Source organism: Sodiomyces alcalophilus (genome assembly GCF_042370955.1).
Source record: "Sodiomyces alcalophilus JCM 7366 unplaced genomic scaffold ACRALscaffold_7, whole genome shotgun sequence".
Lineage (NCBI taxonomy): Eukaryota > Fungi > Ascomycota > Sordariomycetes > Glomerellales > Plectosphaerellaceae > Sodiomyces > Sodiomyces alcalophilus.
The window spans coordinates 3374387-3393425 of NW_027263538.1; the positions used below are offsets into that span (position 1 = coordinate 3374387).

At 44.5% G+C, this 19039-nt stretch overlaps 1 protein-coding gene across 1 annotated transcript; it reads right to left on the reverse strand.

Moving 5' to 3' along the window:
- Positions 1-9841: 9841 nt before the first annotated feature.
- ACRALDRAFT_2111609 (uncharacterized protein) lies at positions 9842-12739 on the reverse strand (the record flags this gene model as incomplete). Its single annotated transcript, XM_071023528.1, has 2 exons — positions 9842-9934; positions 12650-12739. Coding segments are annotated over 2 exons (183 nt in total), but the record flags the coding sequence as incomplete, so codon positions are not given.
- Between the last annotated feature and the right edge of the window lie 6300 nt (positions 12740-19039).

A 19039-nucleotide genomic window follows, 5' to 3' on the forward strand; every position in this document is an offset into this window, starting at 1 on the left:
GGGAGCTTCGTCTAAATAGGCGTTAATAAATACCACTTTTAGCGAGGGCTTTAAAAGAGATATTAATCTAGTAGGAGCTTTTCGCGAATCTCGGATAACTAGCTCGCGTACTCTAAGCGTTTACCGTTAAACTTCTATAGTAATAGAAGTGCTTTAGTCCTAGGGTTCGAAACGGGCGTTATATTAGGCGTGGGCGTCGGGATAGGCGGCTAAAAGCCCTATATAGTCTTTTCTGATAGTATAGCGAGACGAGGCGTGGCTACACGTTATTAGTTTTATATCGCCTATAATAGCTAGTTAATAGTATTCTATTATTCTTAGATCTAGGTGTTAAGGTCGCGACCTAAGTCTATAGAGGGTTAATAATCTCCCTCCTCCACTCCGTAACCTTAGGCGACTCGCCTACTAGGCGTGACGGAGCGCCGGGAGGTGGATAGAAGTGATAGTCTATCTCTATTAGCGTAGCGTATAGGTTTCGCTAAGCTTTAGATATATAAGCAGCTAGTCACGAGTTATTTATAGAGTAAGGCCGAATAATTAAATTATCTAAAGCTAAAAAGAAAAGGAGGAAAAGGGGAAAATCTCTATAGGCGCTTACGACCTAAATATAATATCGCGGCGACCTACTAGACGCGCGATATAATTAGTCGGAAGATCCGGTGCTTTACCGGATTATCTCTACGGGGTTAACCCGTAACACGGCGCTAGCTATTCGGCGACCGCACGTATATATTCCGGGTCTATTATAATACCCTCGCGGGTTACTATAAACCCTAAGAAGTCTACTCGGTTATAGTACAATTCGTACTTTAATAGTTCTATGTATAGCTAGGCCCTATAAAGCCGATCCAAAACCTTCTTTAGGTCTGTGAGCGGCTGGTTATAGGTTAATCGTACTAAGTAAGGCCGAATAATTATATTAGCTAGAATTAAGGAAAGGAAAGGAAAAAGGTCTATAGAGAAGTATAGGATTTACTAGGTTTATACGAATCCGCGGTAAGGGTAGCGCGAGGTCTAAGCGTCGGATCTGCGTGCTAATTAGCGGTTCCGGCCTTATACCGGAATTATACTTTTAAGGGGTTAATATAGAGGGGCAGACCCGTGTTCCGGGTCAGGACGTTGGATATCACGTGACCACTCGGTCCTAGAGATCTAGTCTTGTATGCGGCTATTCTTCGGAATAGACCCACTATATCTAGCTAGCTTTTCGTCCGATCTTTCACGATCATCACTTATCACCCATTATAATTATAATTTGCATTATCCTTCCCTTTTTGGTTATCTAGACGATCCAGAAGAGCCGACCGTAGGCCCGCCTGCCTATCTATAGCTATTCGTTCCCCTGATCGGACCACTGCCGACCCTTCTAGAGGCCCGGCGACCGTCTCCTCGGGACCCTAGCTCTAGATACGACCCGTGACGAGCCTGACTATCCCTTCGGCTAGCCTATTATTGGTTGGTTGGTTGTTTGTTTGTTTTGGCCCTAGCGGAGCCGTTCTGTATAGTAACGGCTTCGCCTTTCTTTAATTAGTGCTCGGAGGCGGATATAATCGGCGTAGGGGATCCTTCCTGCGCATAAGGGTAGTTCCGGCCTGCCTAAACGAACGGCCTATCAACACGTTATTAATACGGTACGGTCACGGTTTCCTTTATTCTGTTTTAAGCCTTTAAGTCTTCGGTTTTGGCTTCGGTTTTGAGTCTGAGTCTTCGAGTCTGCAGCGTTTAGATACGATACAGCTTCGGATTTTAAGTCTTTGGTCTTATGCTTCGGATACGGCACGACTCTGGTTAGTCCTCTAATAACGGGCGAAGGGCTCTAGAAAAGGCCTAGAAGAATATCGCGTTACGTGGATACTAGAAGAAGAGGTCCGAAAGAAGACGATTCTGTTTCGAGTTCGAGTTTTGATTCCGGTTACGATATAATAATAAAAATAATAAAAACACTATATATAATAAAAGCCATAAAAATAGTTTCCCGGGGCCCGAGTCTCCGGAAGAGCGATCCCGATAATGCTTCGGAAGAGCAGAGGCTGCCTGCTTGTTAGTAATAGCCCCGAACCATCCCGACGCAGAGACTGCCTATATACTAATAGTCCCACGGATCCGGTTCGACGGTCCCGAGTACCACGGATCCGGAAAAGCAGAGACTACCTGCTTAGAAAGAATAGTCGTATACATAGAGGAAGACGTTATAACGGAGACGTCATGGAAAGAGGAGGATAAAATACCAGGGTAATCAGAGTCGCGTATAGGATATATTCCTATTCTTCCTAATCGGCTTAACCTCCTATTTTAAGGTCGTTGCGAGAGTTACGCTAAAGGCGTGCGAGGTAGCCCTAGAAGAGCTCCACGCTTAAAGGGCACCCGATATCTCTTTGCCGTTTACTTCCCGTTCGTCTAATCAGACTAACGGTAACGTCGTTACCCGTGGGCAGCCCACCGTTCCGGGCAGTCCACGCAGTTATAGCCGAAGCAGCAATCGGAAGAGTCGCCGCCGCGGTAGAAGTACGACTCTATAGAAGAGTTAGGAGCCGAGTCCTCCCGCCCTATAGTAAGAGAGTCCCGCTGCCCGGCACGATCCTGTTCGTCTAATCAGGTGCTATTCCTATAGTCAGGATAGGTACTATCGGCGTACGTGCCCGAAGAAAAAGGAGAGCCCCGTTAGCTCCGTGATCCGGAAAAGCTATAATAGCTCCGCGCTTTAGAAGAACTGGCGTGTTAAGTCCGTTAATCCCGAGACTTCGAAGAGCTCCCGTGCTAGCTCCCCTGCGTCCACCGATTCCGTGGCACCGGTTCCGAAGAGTCCTCCCGTGGACTCCGCCGTTCCTACCGTTCTGTAGTAGAGCTCCCGTGCTAGCTCTGCCGCGCCCGCTATAAAGAAGAGCCCCGTTGGCTCTATGGTCCTGAACGGGCGTTAACGCCTTCTTTAGTGGATTTACCTCTAGGGCCGAGGACTTTTTCCTCGCTATCTTCCTCCCTCCTCCTCCCTCTTTTCCCTTTTCCCTTTTCCTTTTCTTTTTCCCGCCTTTCCCTTTACCTAATCAGGGTAATAGAATCGCTTTCGGAACCAGAAGTCGCTTAAGGACTCCGTGAGAGCTATTCTAGTTCCTAACGGGGGCCGTGTCTTCTAAAGATTATGGGTTCGAATCTAGGGCCGCGTCTCTTTTTGATTACGCCCTAGGGCCGGATCTTTTTTTTTCCCGAAGCTGCTCCGTTGGCCTGATCAGGATCTGTTATTTCTACCCTTCTTTTTTGTTATTTTTAGAGTTATTAGAAAGCTGCCCTCGAGGGGGACCTCTTTGTATAGCTTTGGGGCCGATAGATATAGAGTCCTGCCCTTCCCCCGATTCCACCCTGCCCGATTTTTATTCCTTTCTTTCTACGCGAATACCCTAATCGCGAGCCCGTTCTTTTTTTCTTTTTATATAGAAAGCTATACGCGCAGGAGCTTCTTCGTACAGCTTTAGGGCCGATAGATAACTAGGCCCGGGGCCCAGCCTATAAGTCTATAAAAGCCGCCTACACGGATTTTTCAGCTTTTCCACTTAGCACTTCACCTCTTCTTTAGACTATATCTTTTATAGTTTTCCACTATTTCTTTCGCTCATAACCACGTTAGCCTAATCAGAAGAAGACGAGTCGAACGGCTCCGAATTTAATTAATTTAGCATACTGGTTATTAAGTTATTAGTTGGTTTGGTGGTACGCATTAGATATCTTCGTCGTCTCTTTCGAAGCAGACCATATGCCACTAATCCCGCCTACCCTTTTTAGATCTCGATCCTGCCTACCGTTTTCTACCGGCAGAGTCACCACCGACCTTTTCTTTATTTTTCTCTTTTTCCTACTCTTTTTATTACTCTTCTTTCCCTGATATCTTCGTTCCTCTAATCGGCCTAAGCCTAATCCGCCTGCCTACAGTTAATCCTGTTAATCCTGCTGCTTCTTCTTCCTGTTCCTTTAAGCCCGGCTACGATACTGCCGCCTCGAAGAGTCCTGCCGCGAGACCCGGTTCTATTCTTCGCCTACCGACTCTACGAAGAACCGATAAACCGCGATACCTTCCTGCTTACCGTACTACGCCACCGCCGAAAAGATCCGACCTACGTGCTTTACGCCTACGAACCGAAATAGACTGCCTTAATCTAAGTAATAGAAAGAGATAGATATACTCTATAAGAGACGTAGGATACCGAGACCTTCGTGTAGGCCCGTCGCTCACGATCTTCTTATAGACCCCGAGAATATATAGTTCCGAAATCCTAACCAGTCTATAGACCTCAAGACTCGCTATATCTCCTGCTTTTACGAGCTACGCTATTAATTCTCCTGCCACGGTCTTTAGCTGTTTCTGCCTGGTTCTGCGTTTTGCGTTATTAATCTTTTACTAGGGCCGCCGCGTTGCTTATTCCTTATAGGAACCGAAGAGGCCGCCGCCTACCCTTTATATACGTTTATCGTCACGGTCTTCTTGAAGACTATGCTAGGGCCGCCGCCTATTTACTGCCGCCCACTACCACTACCGCCGCCGCGTTGCTTATTCCTATGGTCACGACCAGGAACCGAGGAAGCCGCCGCCGCCTAGCTTACGTACAAAGGACCTGCGAGGTCACCTCTATCTATCTTTAAGGTCACCGTCCTTCGAGCCCGCGTCTTCGAGACATATCTTTAGGAATATACGCGCAAGGAAAGAAGGACTGCTACTATATATAGCTAGAAGAGGTGGACGATATAGAAGCTATTACTATATATGCTGCTTATGGATACCCTGATCAGGGTAATAGAGATATATTTAGGATAATTGCTGTTTATATTTAGAAATTATTAAGACCACGAGGCGTGGCTTAATAATTTAGGGCCGATTATAGAGGGGCAGACCCGTGTTCCGGGTCAGGATATTAGATATCACGTGACCACTCGGTCCCAGAGATCTGGTCTTATATACGGCTATTCTTCGGAATAGACCCACTATATCTAGCTAGCCTTTTATCCGATCTTTCACGATCGTCACCTATTACCTATTATAATTATAATTTATATTATCCTTCCCTTTTTGGTTATCTAGACGATCCAGAAGAGCCGACCATAGGCCCGCCTGCCTATCTATAGCTATTCGTTCCCCTGATCGGACCACTACCGACCCTTCCAAAGGCCCGGCGACCGTCTCCTCGGGACCCTAGCTCTAGATACGGACCCGTGACGAGCCTGACTATCCCTTCGGCTAGCCTATTATTAGTTAGTTATTTGTTTATTTGTTTTGGCCCTAGCGGAGCCGTTCTGCATAGTAACGGCTTCGCCTTTCTTTATTAACCCGTAATATTACCCCCCCCCCCCCCCCCCCGGGGCCGTAATAACTAAGCGCCGAACCTATTATTTTCTAGACGCGTCGCGAGGGAGGCGTGTATCCTCCCTTATATTAGATATATTCGAGTCGCGCGGCGTTCGCGGCGACTTCGCTCCTAAGTCGCTAGCGTTCCGCGTCACGCTAAGTGTCGCATTATAAGCACTTGCAATTAGTCCTATGTTAATATATAGGAATTCCCTTTTGGCGTAGTGGTTATGTTTTTGCCTATGCGATAATTAAGAGTCTTATTTGCACTACGCTAGCCGAGAACCCATTCTAGTAATGCTAATAAACTATAACCCGAGATACTAAACGGTTCGATCCCGGTATCTAGCAAGAAAAACAAGCCTTGGAACTAAAAAGCAAGTGCATTGTGTCCAGCTTACCTAGTCGAGCCTAGCCAAGCTAAGGGGGTGTGTCGCATTATAAGCACTTGTAATTAGTCCTATGTTAATATATAGGAATTCCCTTTTAGCGTAGTGGTTATGTTTTTGCCTGTGCGACACTAAGCGCTTACCTTTTATATTAAAAACGCCCGGTTACTCCTTTTTTTTTATTCGTAAACTATTATAATAAATACCTTTATAGGCTTTTATTATATTCTATAGTTCGATATCGTAGTATAAGCGTAGTTTCGCCCGGTTTTTCGTTTATAGTTAATTCCTTTTCTATAAGTCTATAACGTTACTTTTAATAGTAAGTCCCGTCGCTTATTCCGTGCTAGGAGCCGTATCGTTCTTTGCTAACTTATAGTAAAGTCACCTCTTACTCGTAGCCTTTTTATTAATTTAATAAATAACGTCTTCCTAACTATTTAATTAACTATTATAAGTCTCCCGATAAGTCCTCGCGTTAATCCGGTTAGGTTATAGCTAATAAAGTGCGTTTAGATATCCGCCCCCCGCTATAGCGCCCGCCACGCCTATAAGGGCACCGCCGATAAGCCTCCCGCCGCTAGCGACGTCGCCGCCTCTACCCCCCCCTCCCCCTCGGTTAAGGAAGTGGCCGATAAGGCTATCGCTAAGATAGCGAATACTAGTAAGCGTCCCGGTAAAGAGGAGGTATACGACTAGAGTCTATACTTCGCCGCGAGGGCCCTACTAATACTCCGGCAGCCTATTATACCTAATAAGCGATAGCGCGGGCTAAGCCACCCCCCTAGTCGTTACTATAACGATTTCTGCCGCCTATACGCTAATTATATCGCGGGTATTAAAATAAAATTTAACTAGATATATTATAACTAATCTAGGCCCGGCGCCGCCTATAAAAAGCCTAAGTGTTATAAGTACGCTATAGGATCCTACGCGTACCGCCCGGTAAGTTCCCTACGATCTATAAGCTAGGTAGTCGCGACTAACTTCCTTAGCTCCCCCCCGGCGCCGCTAAGTTCGTTTAACCTATAGCTACCACGGGTCACGCTATATATAATAACCCGGATAATAATAATATAAGTATTCCCGAACCTTCTTTAAGGTCGCCGCTAACTCTAGTCTAGCTCCGCAAGGCCTTTAAGTTAGCTTATAGGGACTACTATGCCTTATTATCCAAGGAACCCTCCACCCCCGCCGCCACCACCACTAACACCGCCTCCGCCCCCGCCCCCGTTAATAATAATAAGGATCTTTGCCGCGAGGTAAAGGCCCTCCACTAGGAGGTTCGCGACTAGGGCGCTACGATAACACGCCTCCTAAAGGATATCCTCGCCGCCCTTTAGGAGGGTAGTAATCCTGCTACCGATAATAGCAGTAATAATAATAAGGGCGGCTCGAGTAATAACGCCGCTAATTAAAGTCCTTTATAAAGGCACTATTTACCTCTTTAGATACCGGAGGGGGGGCTAGTAAATTCCCCCCCCCCTTAATTAATTCACGGCTATAAGTTATTCCCCCCTCGCGTTAGGTTCTCTTTATCCTCGTATACTCCTTATAGTATATTCGTATAAGGGTCCGTTATTCTTATTAGCGGGACCGTATTTTACTTTAAAAACGTTTAACGCTATAGTGTCCTTTATAGCGTCTAGTGGTTCCTAAATAGGTTCTGCGTATCCTGCCTAGTATACTAATACTTCGCGTCGTATACCGCGACCTCGCTATTTATTCTATACGTATAAGATACTTTCTACCTTCTACTCTTCGTTACTATAAAGGGCGTCCCGGATCGGCTTAGGCTATAGGTCGGTTATTACTTATCCGGGGAGGGGGTCGCGGCTAGCTTATTTTAGGATATTAATATAGAAATAGGGATATATTCCCGAGGGTATATCTAACTTAACGATATAGGAGTTAATTACTTTTATTACTCTATACTTTTAATATAGCTAGCTTAGCTTCTTTAAAGGCCTAGGCGTAAAGTAGTTAGCTATAAAAAGCTAGGCGAGGTCTCCTACTTTAAAGCGTTTTACCGGGAGTCGCTGTTTATTCGCGGATTCCTTATCCTATAGTTACTTCGAGGCTATAGCTACCTATATAAACTCCACGGCTCCTTATAGGCGACTTAATAGATTATAAGCGGCGGCTTCCTTCGGGTATACGGGTATAGGGTCGTGGATTTAGATAGGGTCGATATAAAACCCGTGTTTTAGGAAGAAAGGACTTAGCTAAGTCGTTAGGCTTTTCCTGCTATTAAGCGATAACTACGCGGCGGGTAATAGGCGACCCTAGTTATCCTAGGAATAGTATATAAAAGCACGGAGATAGGCCTAGATATCTTAGTTTAGTCTTTTAGGTCCTTTATCGGTTTAAGGGTAGTAGGCTATAGTAAGTCGCTGCTTAATCTTTGCGAGTTTATAGAAGTGTTGCTAGAACCTCCCGGTCTAGTTCGAGCCTTAGTCGCTAATAATTAAAAGGGGTATATCGTGGAACCTAAAGTAGTAGTTTATGAAGCGTTCGGCGTAGGCCTCCGCTTTTATCGTTTCTATCGCCTTTAACGTTACTAACTTTGTTAGCCGGTCTATAATCACCTATAGGAACCGTGCCTTACCCTTACTAGTAGTTAGCAGGTCTATTATAAAGTCTATCGCGAGGTGGCTATAGATTCGCTTTAATATAGGTAGTGGTTTTAATAGTCCGCGCTTTATATTCCGCTACTAATTACTCCTATTACACGGATTATAGTTATATACGAACTTCCGTATATCCTTATTTATACTTGGCTAAAAGAACTATTAGGCTATTATAGCAATTATATTCTCCCTGCCTAGGTAGCCGCCGATAGCGGAGTCGTGGATCGCTTATACTAAGCGACCTCTTAACGGCGAGTCGTCTCCGGAGCTCGGAACCCAGAGACGATCCCGGAAGGGTATATATCCCGCGGGGTTAAAAGAATATTCCGCGATCTATAGTCGTAGTCTAAGGGAAGGGTTAAAGCTACGAGCTCTCGCGGTAATTATAGTAAGGACCCCTTAATACTAAGGGTCGGTCTTTATAGTCTTATCCTAAAGTCGCTAAAGGTCTTTATTTACTTCGAATATACGCTTAACGGATATCCTCTATATCGTCGGCTTAGGGATCATTTTCGGGATCACGGAGTTAGGTATTAATTAGATTACCCGTCCCTATTCCCGGTTATCTAAGCTATCCTTCGGGCGTCCTATTCGCGATAGGAAAGGGTATCCGCCGCGAAGTTCTTAGTACCTCGCTAGTACTCTAGTATAAAGTTAATCTAGGCTAGTTCGCCGGCCTAGCGGCTTTGCTTTTTAGTAAAGGACCGTTTAGTTATAAAGTATTTAAGGGTCTTATAGTCCGATAATATTATAAATTACTCGTAGCTAGTTAATTTTACTTTCTAGGCGAGTATATAGCTTATAATTACTAGTATCTCCTTATCGTGAATAGGGTAATTATACTCCGCTAGGGTAAGCTTACGCGAGTAATATACGACTACGTAGCGATATCCTAGCTTATCCACCTAGGATAGGATACTACTTAGGGCGTAGCCCGAGTAATCGGTTTCTAATATAGTTTTACGGTCCGGGTTCTATAACTATAGGATAGGCTTTACCTAGAAGAGTCGTTTTAGTTCCTTAAAGGCGGCGTCTTCTTTAGTCCCCTACCTAAAGAGCCGGTCCTTTTTTATTAATACTATAAGGGGGGCCGTGATACCTATAAAGTCGTAGATAAATATCCGGTAATAGTTCGTGAATCCTAAGAAGCTTCGTAGTCCCTTTACGGAGGTAAGGGCCTCCTAGTCACGGATAGCCTTTAACTTCTTAGGGTCGTAGGACACTCCCTTACCTATTATAACGATAAAGCCTAGGTATTTTATTATTATTATACTAAACTCGTACTTAGCCGGGTCTAGATTTAGGCCGGTATCTACGAGCCTATATAGTACTAGTCGGACCTTCGCCTTATAGTCCTTATAAGATCTACTCGAGTAGATTAGGATATCGTTAATATAAGCCGTGATAAAGTCGTTAAGGAACTCCTATAAGGTCTAGTTAATATAGCGTTAAAAGGTGGCGGGTACGCCGCTTAGTCTAAAGGGATATACTAGCTACTTAAAGAGACCGAAGCGCGTCCTAAAGGCCGTTTTACTTTTATACCCGGGGGCTATACGGATCTTATAAAAGGCGGCGACTACGTTAAGCTTCGTGAACCACTTAGCGCTAGCCAGGTTATATAGGGTCTCGGTGATTAGGGGGAGGGGGTAACGATCCTGCTAGGTAATCGCGTTTAGGGCTCTATAATTATAGTAAAAGCGTAGCCCGCCCCCTAGCTTCTTCACGAATAAGACCGGTATAGTAGCCGCTAAGCTACTAGCTTATATAAATCCCTTATCTATTAGGTCGTTAAGTGTCTTCCGGAGTATTAGTAACTCTTCTCTTAATATACTATAAAGGGGCCCCTATAGCAGGGTCGGCTCGAGTCTATTAGGACCTTGTTTTAGGGTGATTTCGTGGTTAACGCCTAGTTAGTAGGGGGGTAAATCGTTAGCCTTATTAGGCGTAAAGAGGTCGCCGAACTCTTATAGTATATTTATAGGGATATAGTCCCGAGGGTCTACTAGTTCCTTTTAATAAAGGGCCTTACCGATATCCCGTATACTAACAGCCCGGATTAAGGCCTTAAACTCGTCTCTTTCGTTTCCTTTTAATCCCCTTCTTATCCGTCGTATCGTGGCCGTAAACACTGATCCTAAGACTAGCCTTACCTCGCGGATAGCTTGTATATCGGCTAGTTCTTCTTCGCCTACTAGTCGCAGGTTAATATCTACGACTCTATAGTATAACCTACGATTCTTCGCGTAATATATAATATCGTTATATTCTAGCCACGGTTTTCCTAGGAATATATCCTAGTCTAGCCCTTTTACTACGTAGGCGAAGACTCGTTATATATAGCCGCTAATCTCGAGCTTAAACGCGGCGATCCCGGCGCTAATAGCCGGCTCGGACGTATCTAAGAATCCTTTTAATAGTCGTCTTCTCCTATCGACTAATAGTAACTAAAGTCTTTAGGTAAAGCGTTTATTTATAGCAGCATAGCAGTTATAACCCGTATCTATAAGAGTATATATATATCTTTTATTTACTCACGTTAATATTAGGGCTAAGTCGCCGCTAGCTAGGTATTCAAACGCCTCCTACTCCCGCCATAAAGCGGCTATCGGCTTTAACGCCTATTTTCGCGTTAGAGCTATTCTTTTCCCGACTCTTTATCGCCTAAGCCGTCCGAACTCATAGCGATATTATTATCCCCGGCCTAAACCTTCGCTACGCGGGCGCCCTTAGCCTTCGAGCCCTTATCCCGGGACTTATAGTTTATACGGATATATCATTTTTTCCTATAACCCTAGCACTCCCGGTTATCACGAGGTCGGTCTATAATCGTATCGGGCCGGATCTAATTAATCCCGCTTATCGTAACGTCTTTATCGGCGTCGGTCTCTTAGTTCCGGGTTCGGTTCGGTATATAAGTATTCCTGCTAATTAGGTATAGACCTTTTAGCTTCTAGGCGATACTCTAGACCTTAATAACCTAGCTTATATAGTTATAGGGTAACTTCGTGGTAACTAAAGCGCTACGTAGCTTTTAACTTAGGGCTCCCTCTAGGAAAGTAATCTTCGCCGAGTCTACCTACTCGCTACTATTTACTTAGGCGATCTATTTTTTAAATTTCGGTAAGAACTATAAAAAGGTTTACTCCTCCTGTTATCTAAGAGAATATAGCGCGAAGGCTATATAAGGCTATTCGTTCTAGTCCTTATATATACGATTTAGGTAGGTAAGAAACGACTCTAGGTTATAGGTACCTCCCGGCCCCCTAGCGGTATAGAAGGCTAACACCATTTACTAGGCACTCCCTTCTAAGTATAAGTTAATATAGTACTATATTTCGGCTCGGTTATTAAATAAGTATTTATTTAGTAGGAGCTTATCGCGTATCTATTACGACTAGATAGCGTACTCCGTTTATCTTCTACTAAACTTCGCGGGGTATAGTAAGGGCTTAGTGCGTAGCGGATATAGTTCGCTTAGTTCTTATAGGACTATAATCTAAGGGGGAGTAGAGGTCGCCGGGGTTAGAGGACCTACCACCGACTTAGTAGGCGTGTTCGTAGGGGCTCCCTTTAAGGGGGGCGCGAGGTTAGGGGTAGGTTACTATAGGGCCTAGACGTTTATAAGACCGTTCGTAAGTCGTTAGAGTAGCTCTTATTATTAAGCTATCTATTTCTATAAGGGACCGAGCGTTATATTAATAGCTTCGGTAATCCTTTTATCCGTCTACTTAGCTAGCTTAGCGGGGTTTATAGGACCGCCGCCGCCTAATAGCGCGTTCGTATCTAACTCTATACTAACGCAGCGCGTAGGGTTCGCTAAATTCTAGCTATATAAGCGGCTAGTTATAGGTTAATCGCACTAAGTAAGGCTGAATAATTATATTAGCTAGAATTAAGGAAAAGAAAGGAAAAAGGTCTATAGAGAAGTGTAGGATTTACTAGCTTTATACGAATCCGCGGTAAGGGCAGCGCGAGGTCCGAGCGTCGGATCTATATGCTGATTAGCGGTTCCGGCCTTATACCGGAACTACACTTTCGAGGGGTTAACCCGTAACAAGGTCCTTTATATACTATCCCTTTAACTTGGAATATATAAGGATATCGTCGAGGTAAGCGATATAATATATATCTAGTAAACCGGTAAGCGCTTAGTAAATATACGCCTAGAAGGTAGCCGGGGTATTTATTAGCCTAAATAGTATAACTATATACTTATAGTAGCCGTATCGCGTTCTAAACACCGTCTTCTAGCGGTCCTCTTTCTTAATCCGGATCCTATAATAGGTATCTTAGATATCCACCTTAGAAAAGTACTTTACCCCGGCGACCCTATCTAATAGCTCGCCGACTAGGGGCGGGGGGTACCTGTTTTTAATCGTTATAGCGTTTAATCCTTAATAATTAACGCAGAGTCTTAGACTACTATCCTTCTCAGGCATAAATAGTACTAGTAAGCCCGCGGGGCTTATCGACCGTTAGATATAACCGCTTACTATCCCTTCGGCGATATACTTCTTTAGCTCCTTTAGCTAAGCTTAAGATAGGGGATATAACGGCCCGAATAGCGGTTCCTTTCTATCTTATAAGTTAATCGTGTATTCGGCGTCCTTTAATAAGGGCGGCCCCTTCGCGGCCTATTCCGAAAATATATCTTAGCAGTCGGCGATTTCCGGCGGTAGCTTAACGACTAGTCCGTATATTACCTTATTATCTATAAACTGAATAATTATATCCGGCGTCCCTAGTATAATAGTAGTAGCGGTAGCGATATACATAATATACGCCTTCGCCCGCTTCTTAATAACCTCGCGAGCCTATAGCTCGGGGTCTATAACTAAGATCGGCCTATAGACGAATATTCGGCGAGCCGTATTAATTATAATACCTTCCTGACCTATACTGTTATAGAGGGGCAGACCCGTGTTCCGGGTCTGGTCATCATGGATATCACGTGACCACGTACGCGGTCCTAGAGATCTGGTCTTGTATGCGGCTATTCTTCGGAATAGACCCACTATATCTAGCTTGCTTTTTCGTCCGATCTTTCACGATCGTCACCTATCACCCATCATAATTATAATTTGCATTATCCTTCCCTTTTTGGTTATCTAGACGATCCAGAAGAGCCGACTATAGGCCCGCCTACCTATCTAGCTATTCGTTCCCCTGATCGGACCACTGCCGACCCTTCTAGAGGCCCGGCGACCGTCTCCTCGGGACCCTTAGCTCTAGATACGGACCCGTGACGAGTCTAACTATCTCTTCGGCTAGCCTATTATTAGTTAGTTGTTTGTTTATTTGTTTTGGCCCTAGCGGAGCCGTTCTGTATAGTGACGGCTTCGCCTTTTTTTAATTAGTGCTCGGAGGCGGATATAATCGGTGCCTAGGGGGTCCTGTTTATCTAATCAGGGTAACTAAAAGCATACGAGGGTAGTTCCGGCCTGCCTAAATAAACGGCCTATTAACGATTATTAGTCTTAGTCTCGATACGGTCACAGTTTTCCCTTTAAGTCTTCGGTTTTTAAGTCTTTAAGTCTTAAGTTTTAGTTACGATACAGCTTCGGTTTGGATATAGCATAGTTTTAGGTACGATATAGGCTTCGGTTTCGATACGGTTTAGATATAGCTTTGGATTCGATATAGTTTTAGATACGATATAGTTTTAGTTATAGCATAGCTTTGGATACGATGCAGTTTTTGGATATAGAATCGTCCTCTAATAGCGGCCAAAGGGCTTAGGTTAAGGCCCGGAAGAATGGCGCGTTACGTGGGCTCCAGAAAAAAAGAAAAGGATTTTAATACGAGTTCTGATTCCGGATATAATATAGCGATAACGATAAAAATAATAAAAACAAAAACAGTTTCCCGGGGCCCGAGTCTCCGGAAGAGCGATCCCGATAGTGCTTTGGAAGAGCAGAGGCTGCCTGCTTATTAATAGCTATAACCTATCCCGACGCAGAGACTGCCTGCAGATTAATAGTCCGATACTAGTTCCGATTCGACGGGTCCTAATACCACGGCCACGGATCCGGAAAAGCAGAGACTGCCTGCTTAGAAAGAATAGTCTAACCCGACGCAGAGACTGCCTGCCCACTAATAGTTAAATATAAAAAGGAAGGTATTATAACGGCGATGTTATAAAAAAAGGAGGATATAATACCAGGGTAGTTAGACTCGCGCGTAGGATATATTCCTGTTTTACCTAATCGGCTTTACCTCCTGTTTTAAGGTTATTATAAGAGTTATACTAAAGGCGTATAAGGTAGCGTTATAGGAGCTATACGCTCTCCGATTAGAAGACTCTTTGCCGTTTACTTCCTATTCGTCTAATTAGACTAATAGTAACGTTGTTACCCGTAAGTAGCCCACCGAGGGCAGCTAAAGTAGCTAAAGTAATAGTCGGAAGAGCCGCCGCAGTGGTAGAAGTACGACTCTATAGAAGAGTCCCGCCGCCCGGCACGTCCCTATTCGCCTAATTAGGTGCTATTCCTACGGTTAGGAAGGTTACTGTCGGCGTATATACCCGAAAAGCCCTGTTAGCTCCGTGATCCGGAAAAGCTATAATAGCTCCGCGCTTTAGAAAGACTAGTATATTAAGTCCGTTAATCCCGTGGCAAAGAGCTCCTATACTAGCTCCCCTGCCTTTACCGATTCCGTGGCACCGGGTCCGAAGAGTCCTCCCGTGGACTCTATAACGAAGGAACCCTTTACTACCACCACTACTCTTCCTCCCGTTCTTACGGTTTAGAGTCCTCCCGTGGACTCCGCTATTCCCTCTATCCCGCCGTAAAGCTCTTGTGTTAGCTTTACCGCGCCTATAAAGAAAAGCCCTGTTAGCTCTATGGTTCCGAAGAGTCCGCCCGTGGACTCCGTGATAAAGGAGCCGTTTACTACTATTACCACTACCCCTCCTATTCCTCTAATCCAGAGTCCTCCTATAGATTCCACTATTCCTATTAATTAGTCCGCCTTAACCCCGCTCGATTAGCCTTTCCGCCTACCTCTAGGCTTAGAAGAAGTAATATAGGTATACGTTAATAAGTATACGGAAAAGGCCGATAAAAAGGAACGCCGATATACTATAGGCCTGCCTCCTGCTATAAAGATTATTATTACCGATCCGTTTATTAACCTCCTTACCCGCCTACCTAAATAGACGGCTTTCCTTTTACCCGATAGCTTTAAAAACCCCTATCTATAATAGTATATAGGCTATTATAGTCTATTAAGCCGGCTATAGATCGAAAAGATATTCGGTAGCTCCCTTAAAAAGGAGGTAAAGATAGCAGAGATATAAGCTTTATAGCAGGTAATTAACGTGATAGAAGTAGAGGTATAGCGAAAGCAGAGTCTCTATAAGCGTTAACGTCTTTTTTAGTGGATTTACCTCTAGGGCCGAGGGACTTTTTCCTTACTATGTTCCTCCTCCTACCTCTTCCCTCTTTTCCCTTTTCCTTTTCCCGCCTCTTTTCCCCTTTTCCCGCCTTTATATTTGCCTAATTAGGGTAATAGAATCGTTTTTGAAAGCAGAAGTTATGCGTGGGTTCCGTGGGAGCTATTCTAGTTCCTAACAGGGGCCGCGTCTTCTAATCAACGGGGGCCGCGTTTATGGACTTATATCTAGGACCGCGTCTTTCCTTTAGATTACGCCCTAGGGCCGGACTTTTTTTTTCCCGAAGCTACTCCGTTAACCTAATCAGGGCCTTATTTTTATTTATTTTTAGGTTATTTAAAAGCTGCCCTCGAGGGGGACCTCTTTATATAGCTTTAGGGCCGATAGATATAGAGTCCTGCCCTTTCCCCTAAATTACCCTGCCCGATTTTTATTCCCTTCTCTTCTTTTCCTTTTAGAAAGCTATACGCCGCAGGAGCTTCTTTATACAGCTTTAGGGCCGATAGACAACTATGCCCGGGGCCTAGCCTATACTATAAGTCTATAGGAGTAACCTACTGAATTTTCAGCTTTTCTTTAGACTATATCTTTTATAGTTCTTTACTATCTCTTTTACTCGTAACCACGTTAGCCTAATTAGAAGAAGAGCTTTTAAACGGCTCCGATTTTAATTAATTTAGCCTGCTGGTTATTAAGTTATATATAGGTTAGTTTAGTGGTACGCGTTAGATATCTTTATCGTCTATTCGGAGCAGACCACGTGCCACTAATCCCGCCTACTCTTTTTAGATCTTAATCCTGCCTACCGTTTTCTTTTTCTGCCGGCAGTCACTATAAGCTTATCCTGCTTACTCTTTTCCTTATTTTTCCTCTTTTTCCTACCCTTTTTACTACTCTTCTTTTTCCTAATATCTTTATTCCTCTAATCGGCCCGAGCCTAATCCGCCTACCTATAGTTAATCCCGTTAATCCTGCTGCTTCTTCTTCCTATTACTTCGAGCCCGGCCACGATACTACCGCCTCGAAGAGCCTACCGCGATTCCTGCTAAGACCCGACGAACCGACCTGCTACGCCGCTAAAAAGATCCGACCTACGTGCTTTACGCCTACGAACCAAAATAGACTGCCTTATATCTAGGTAGTAGAAAGAGATAGATATACTCTACGAGAGACGTGGGAATACTAAGACCTTCGTGTAGGCCCGTCGCTTATAATCTTCTTATAGACCCCGAGAATATATAGTTCCGAAATCCTAACTAGTCTATGGACCTCGAGACTCTTTATTACCTGCTCTTATAAGCTACGCTATTAATTCTCCTGCCACGATCTTCACGGCTATTTCTACCGGGTTCCGCGTTTTACGTCGTTAATCTTTTACTAGGGCCGCCGTCTATTTACCGCCGCCCTGTGTATACGTTTATCGTCATGGTCTTCTTAAAGACTATGCTAGGGCCGCCGCCTATTTACTACCGCCCACTACCACCGCCGCCGCCGTGTTACTTATTCCTTATACGGAACTAAGGAAGCCGCCGCCGCCGCCTAGCTTATATATAAAGGACCTACGAGGTCACCTATCTATAAGGTCACCGTCCTTTAAGCCCGCGTCTTCGAGAGATATCTTTAGGAATACACACGCGTAAGGAAAGATACGGAAGCTATTACTAGATAGGTTGCTTATAAGATGCCCTGATCAGGGTAATGGAGATATATTTAGGGCGGTTATTTGGTTATTACTTTTATTTATAATAAAATTATTAAGACCACGGGGCGTGGCTTAATAATTTAGGGCCGATTATAGAGGGGCAGACCCGTATTCCGGGTCTGGACGTTATGGATATCACGTGACTATATACGCGGTCCTAGAGATCTGGTCTTATATACGGCTATTCTTCGGAATAGACCCACTATATCTAGCTAGCTTTTTCGTCTAATCTTTCACGATCGTCACCTATCACCTATTATAATCATAATTTGCATTATCCTTCCCTTTTTAGTTATCTAGACGATCCAGAAAAGCCGACCGTATGCCCGCCTGCCTATCTAGCTATTCGTTCCCCTGATCGGACCACTGCCGACCCTTCTAGAGGCCCGGCGACCGTCTCCTCGGGAGCCTTAGCTCTAGATACAGACCCGTGACGAGCCTGACTATCCCTTCGGCTAGCCTATTATTAGTTAGTTATTTGTTCGTTTGTTTTGGCCCTAGCGGAGCCGTTCTGCATAGTGACGGCTTCGCCTTTCTTTACTGTTATTCGAAAGCAGTAATTATCCGGTACCCTTAGGTCGATCTGTATATAGGAAGACCCTTTTTAATAGGCGTGGCCGCCCCTCTGCGTCTAGTAGATAGAAAGCTAAGCTATACGCTCCGCGAACCGTTACCGGGCTGCCGTTAAAGCCTTTAATCTCCGGAGTCTTAATCTCTAAGAGCGGTTTTAACTCGAGGCGTTTTATTAACGCCGGGCTAATAATATCTACCTACGCATAGGTATCTAAATCCACGCTAAACTCGATCTCCTTCCTATAACGGATTATTATCGCTATAGATCTCGCTACCTCGCTACCTATGATTATTAGCCGGATATTAGGCGTAGGTTTAGCCTCCCTGTCTACGCCGACTCGTTTCCCGATAAATAGAGTTCCCTAACCGGAATATCGTTATCGAGGTTATTATATATAGCGTGTATATTACTAACGCGGGCGCGACTCTTCGCCGCCCCGTTATTAGCCGTTATCCGCCGTTCCTTATTACTATAGTAGTCCTTAGAACGATAACCCTTTTTGCCGTAGTTATAGTACTTGCCCGTGAAGGTATGCGTGCTAAGCTATGCTTACGAAGGCTCTAGGCCCGAGCCTGATGCCTTTTAACCCGTTAGGGCCCCCTTTAAGTCCTTACCTGGCTTAGTAGGCGTACGCCGACCCGTTATCGTAGTGCCTGCCCGGCTTAAGCGACTATCCGAATGCTAGAAGTTCGATAAGGTCCTTTTATAACCAGTATCCGATCGCTTACTGCTTGCCTTCTTAATAGGCCTCGTATCCTAGAATAGCTACGCCTTTTAAGCTAGCGTTACCGCCTTATCTAATTCGGCTTTCCGCTTTTATATCTTATCCTTAATATATAGAGGTAGCCGACTAAAATAGTCGTAGGCACGCTCTTCGCTTCCGCTCGTCTCCTAGCCTAATAGCCTATATAGGTTATCCTACTATTCGAATAGCTTTATTAGCGTTATATTACCGGTTATTCGTAGCTTACGAAGTTCCTTATAGTAATAATACTGTTATATATCCCGGGATAGATGCTTTT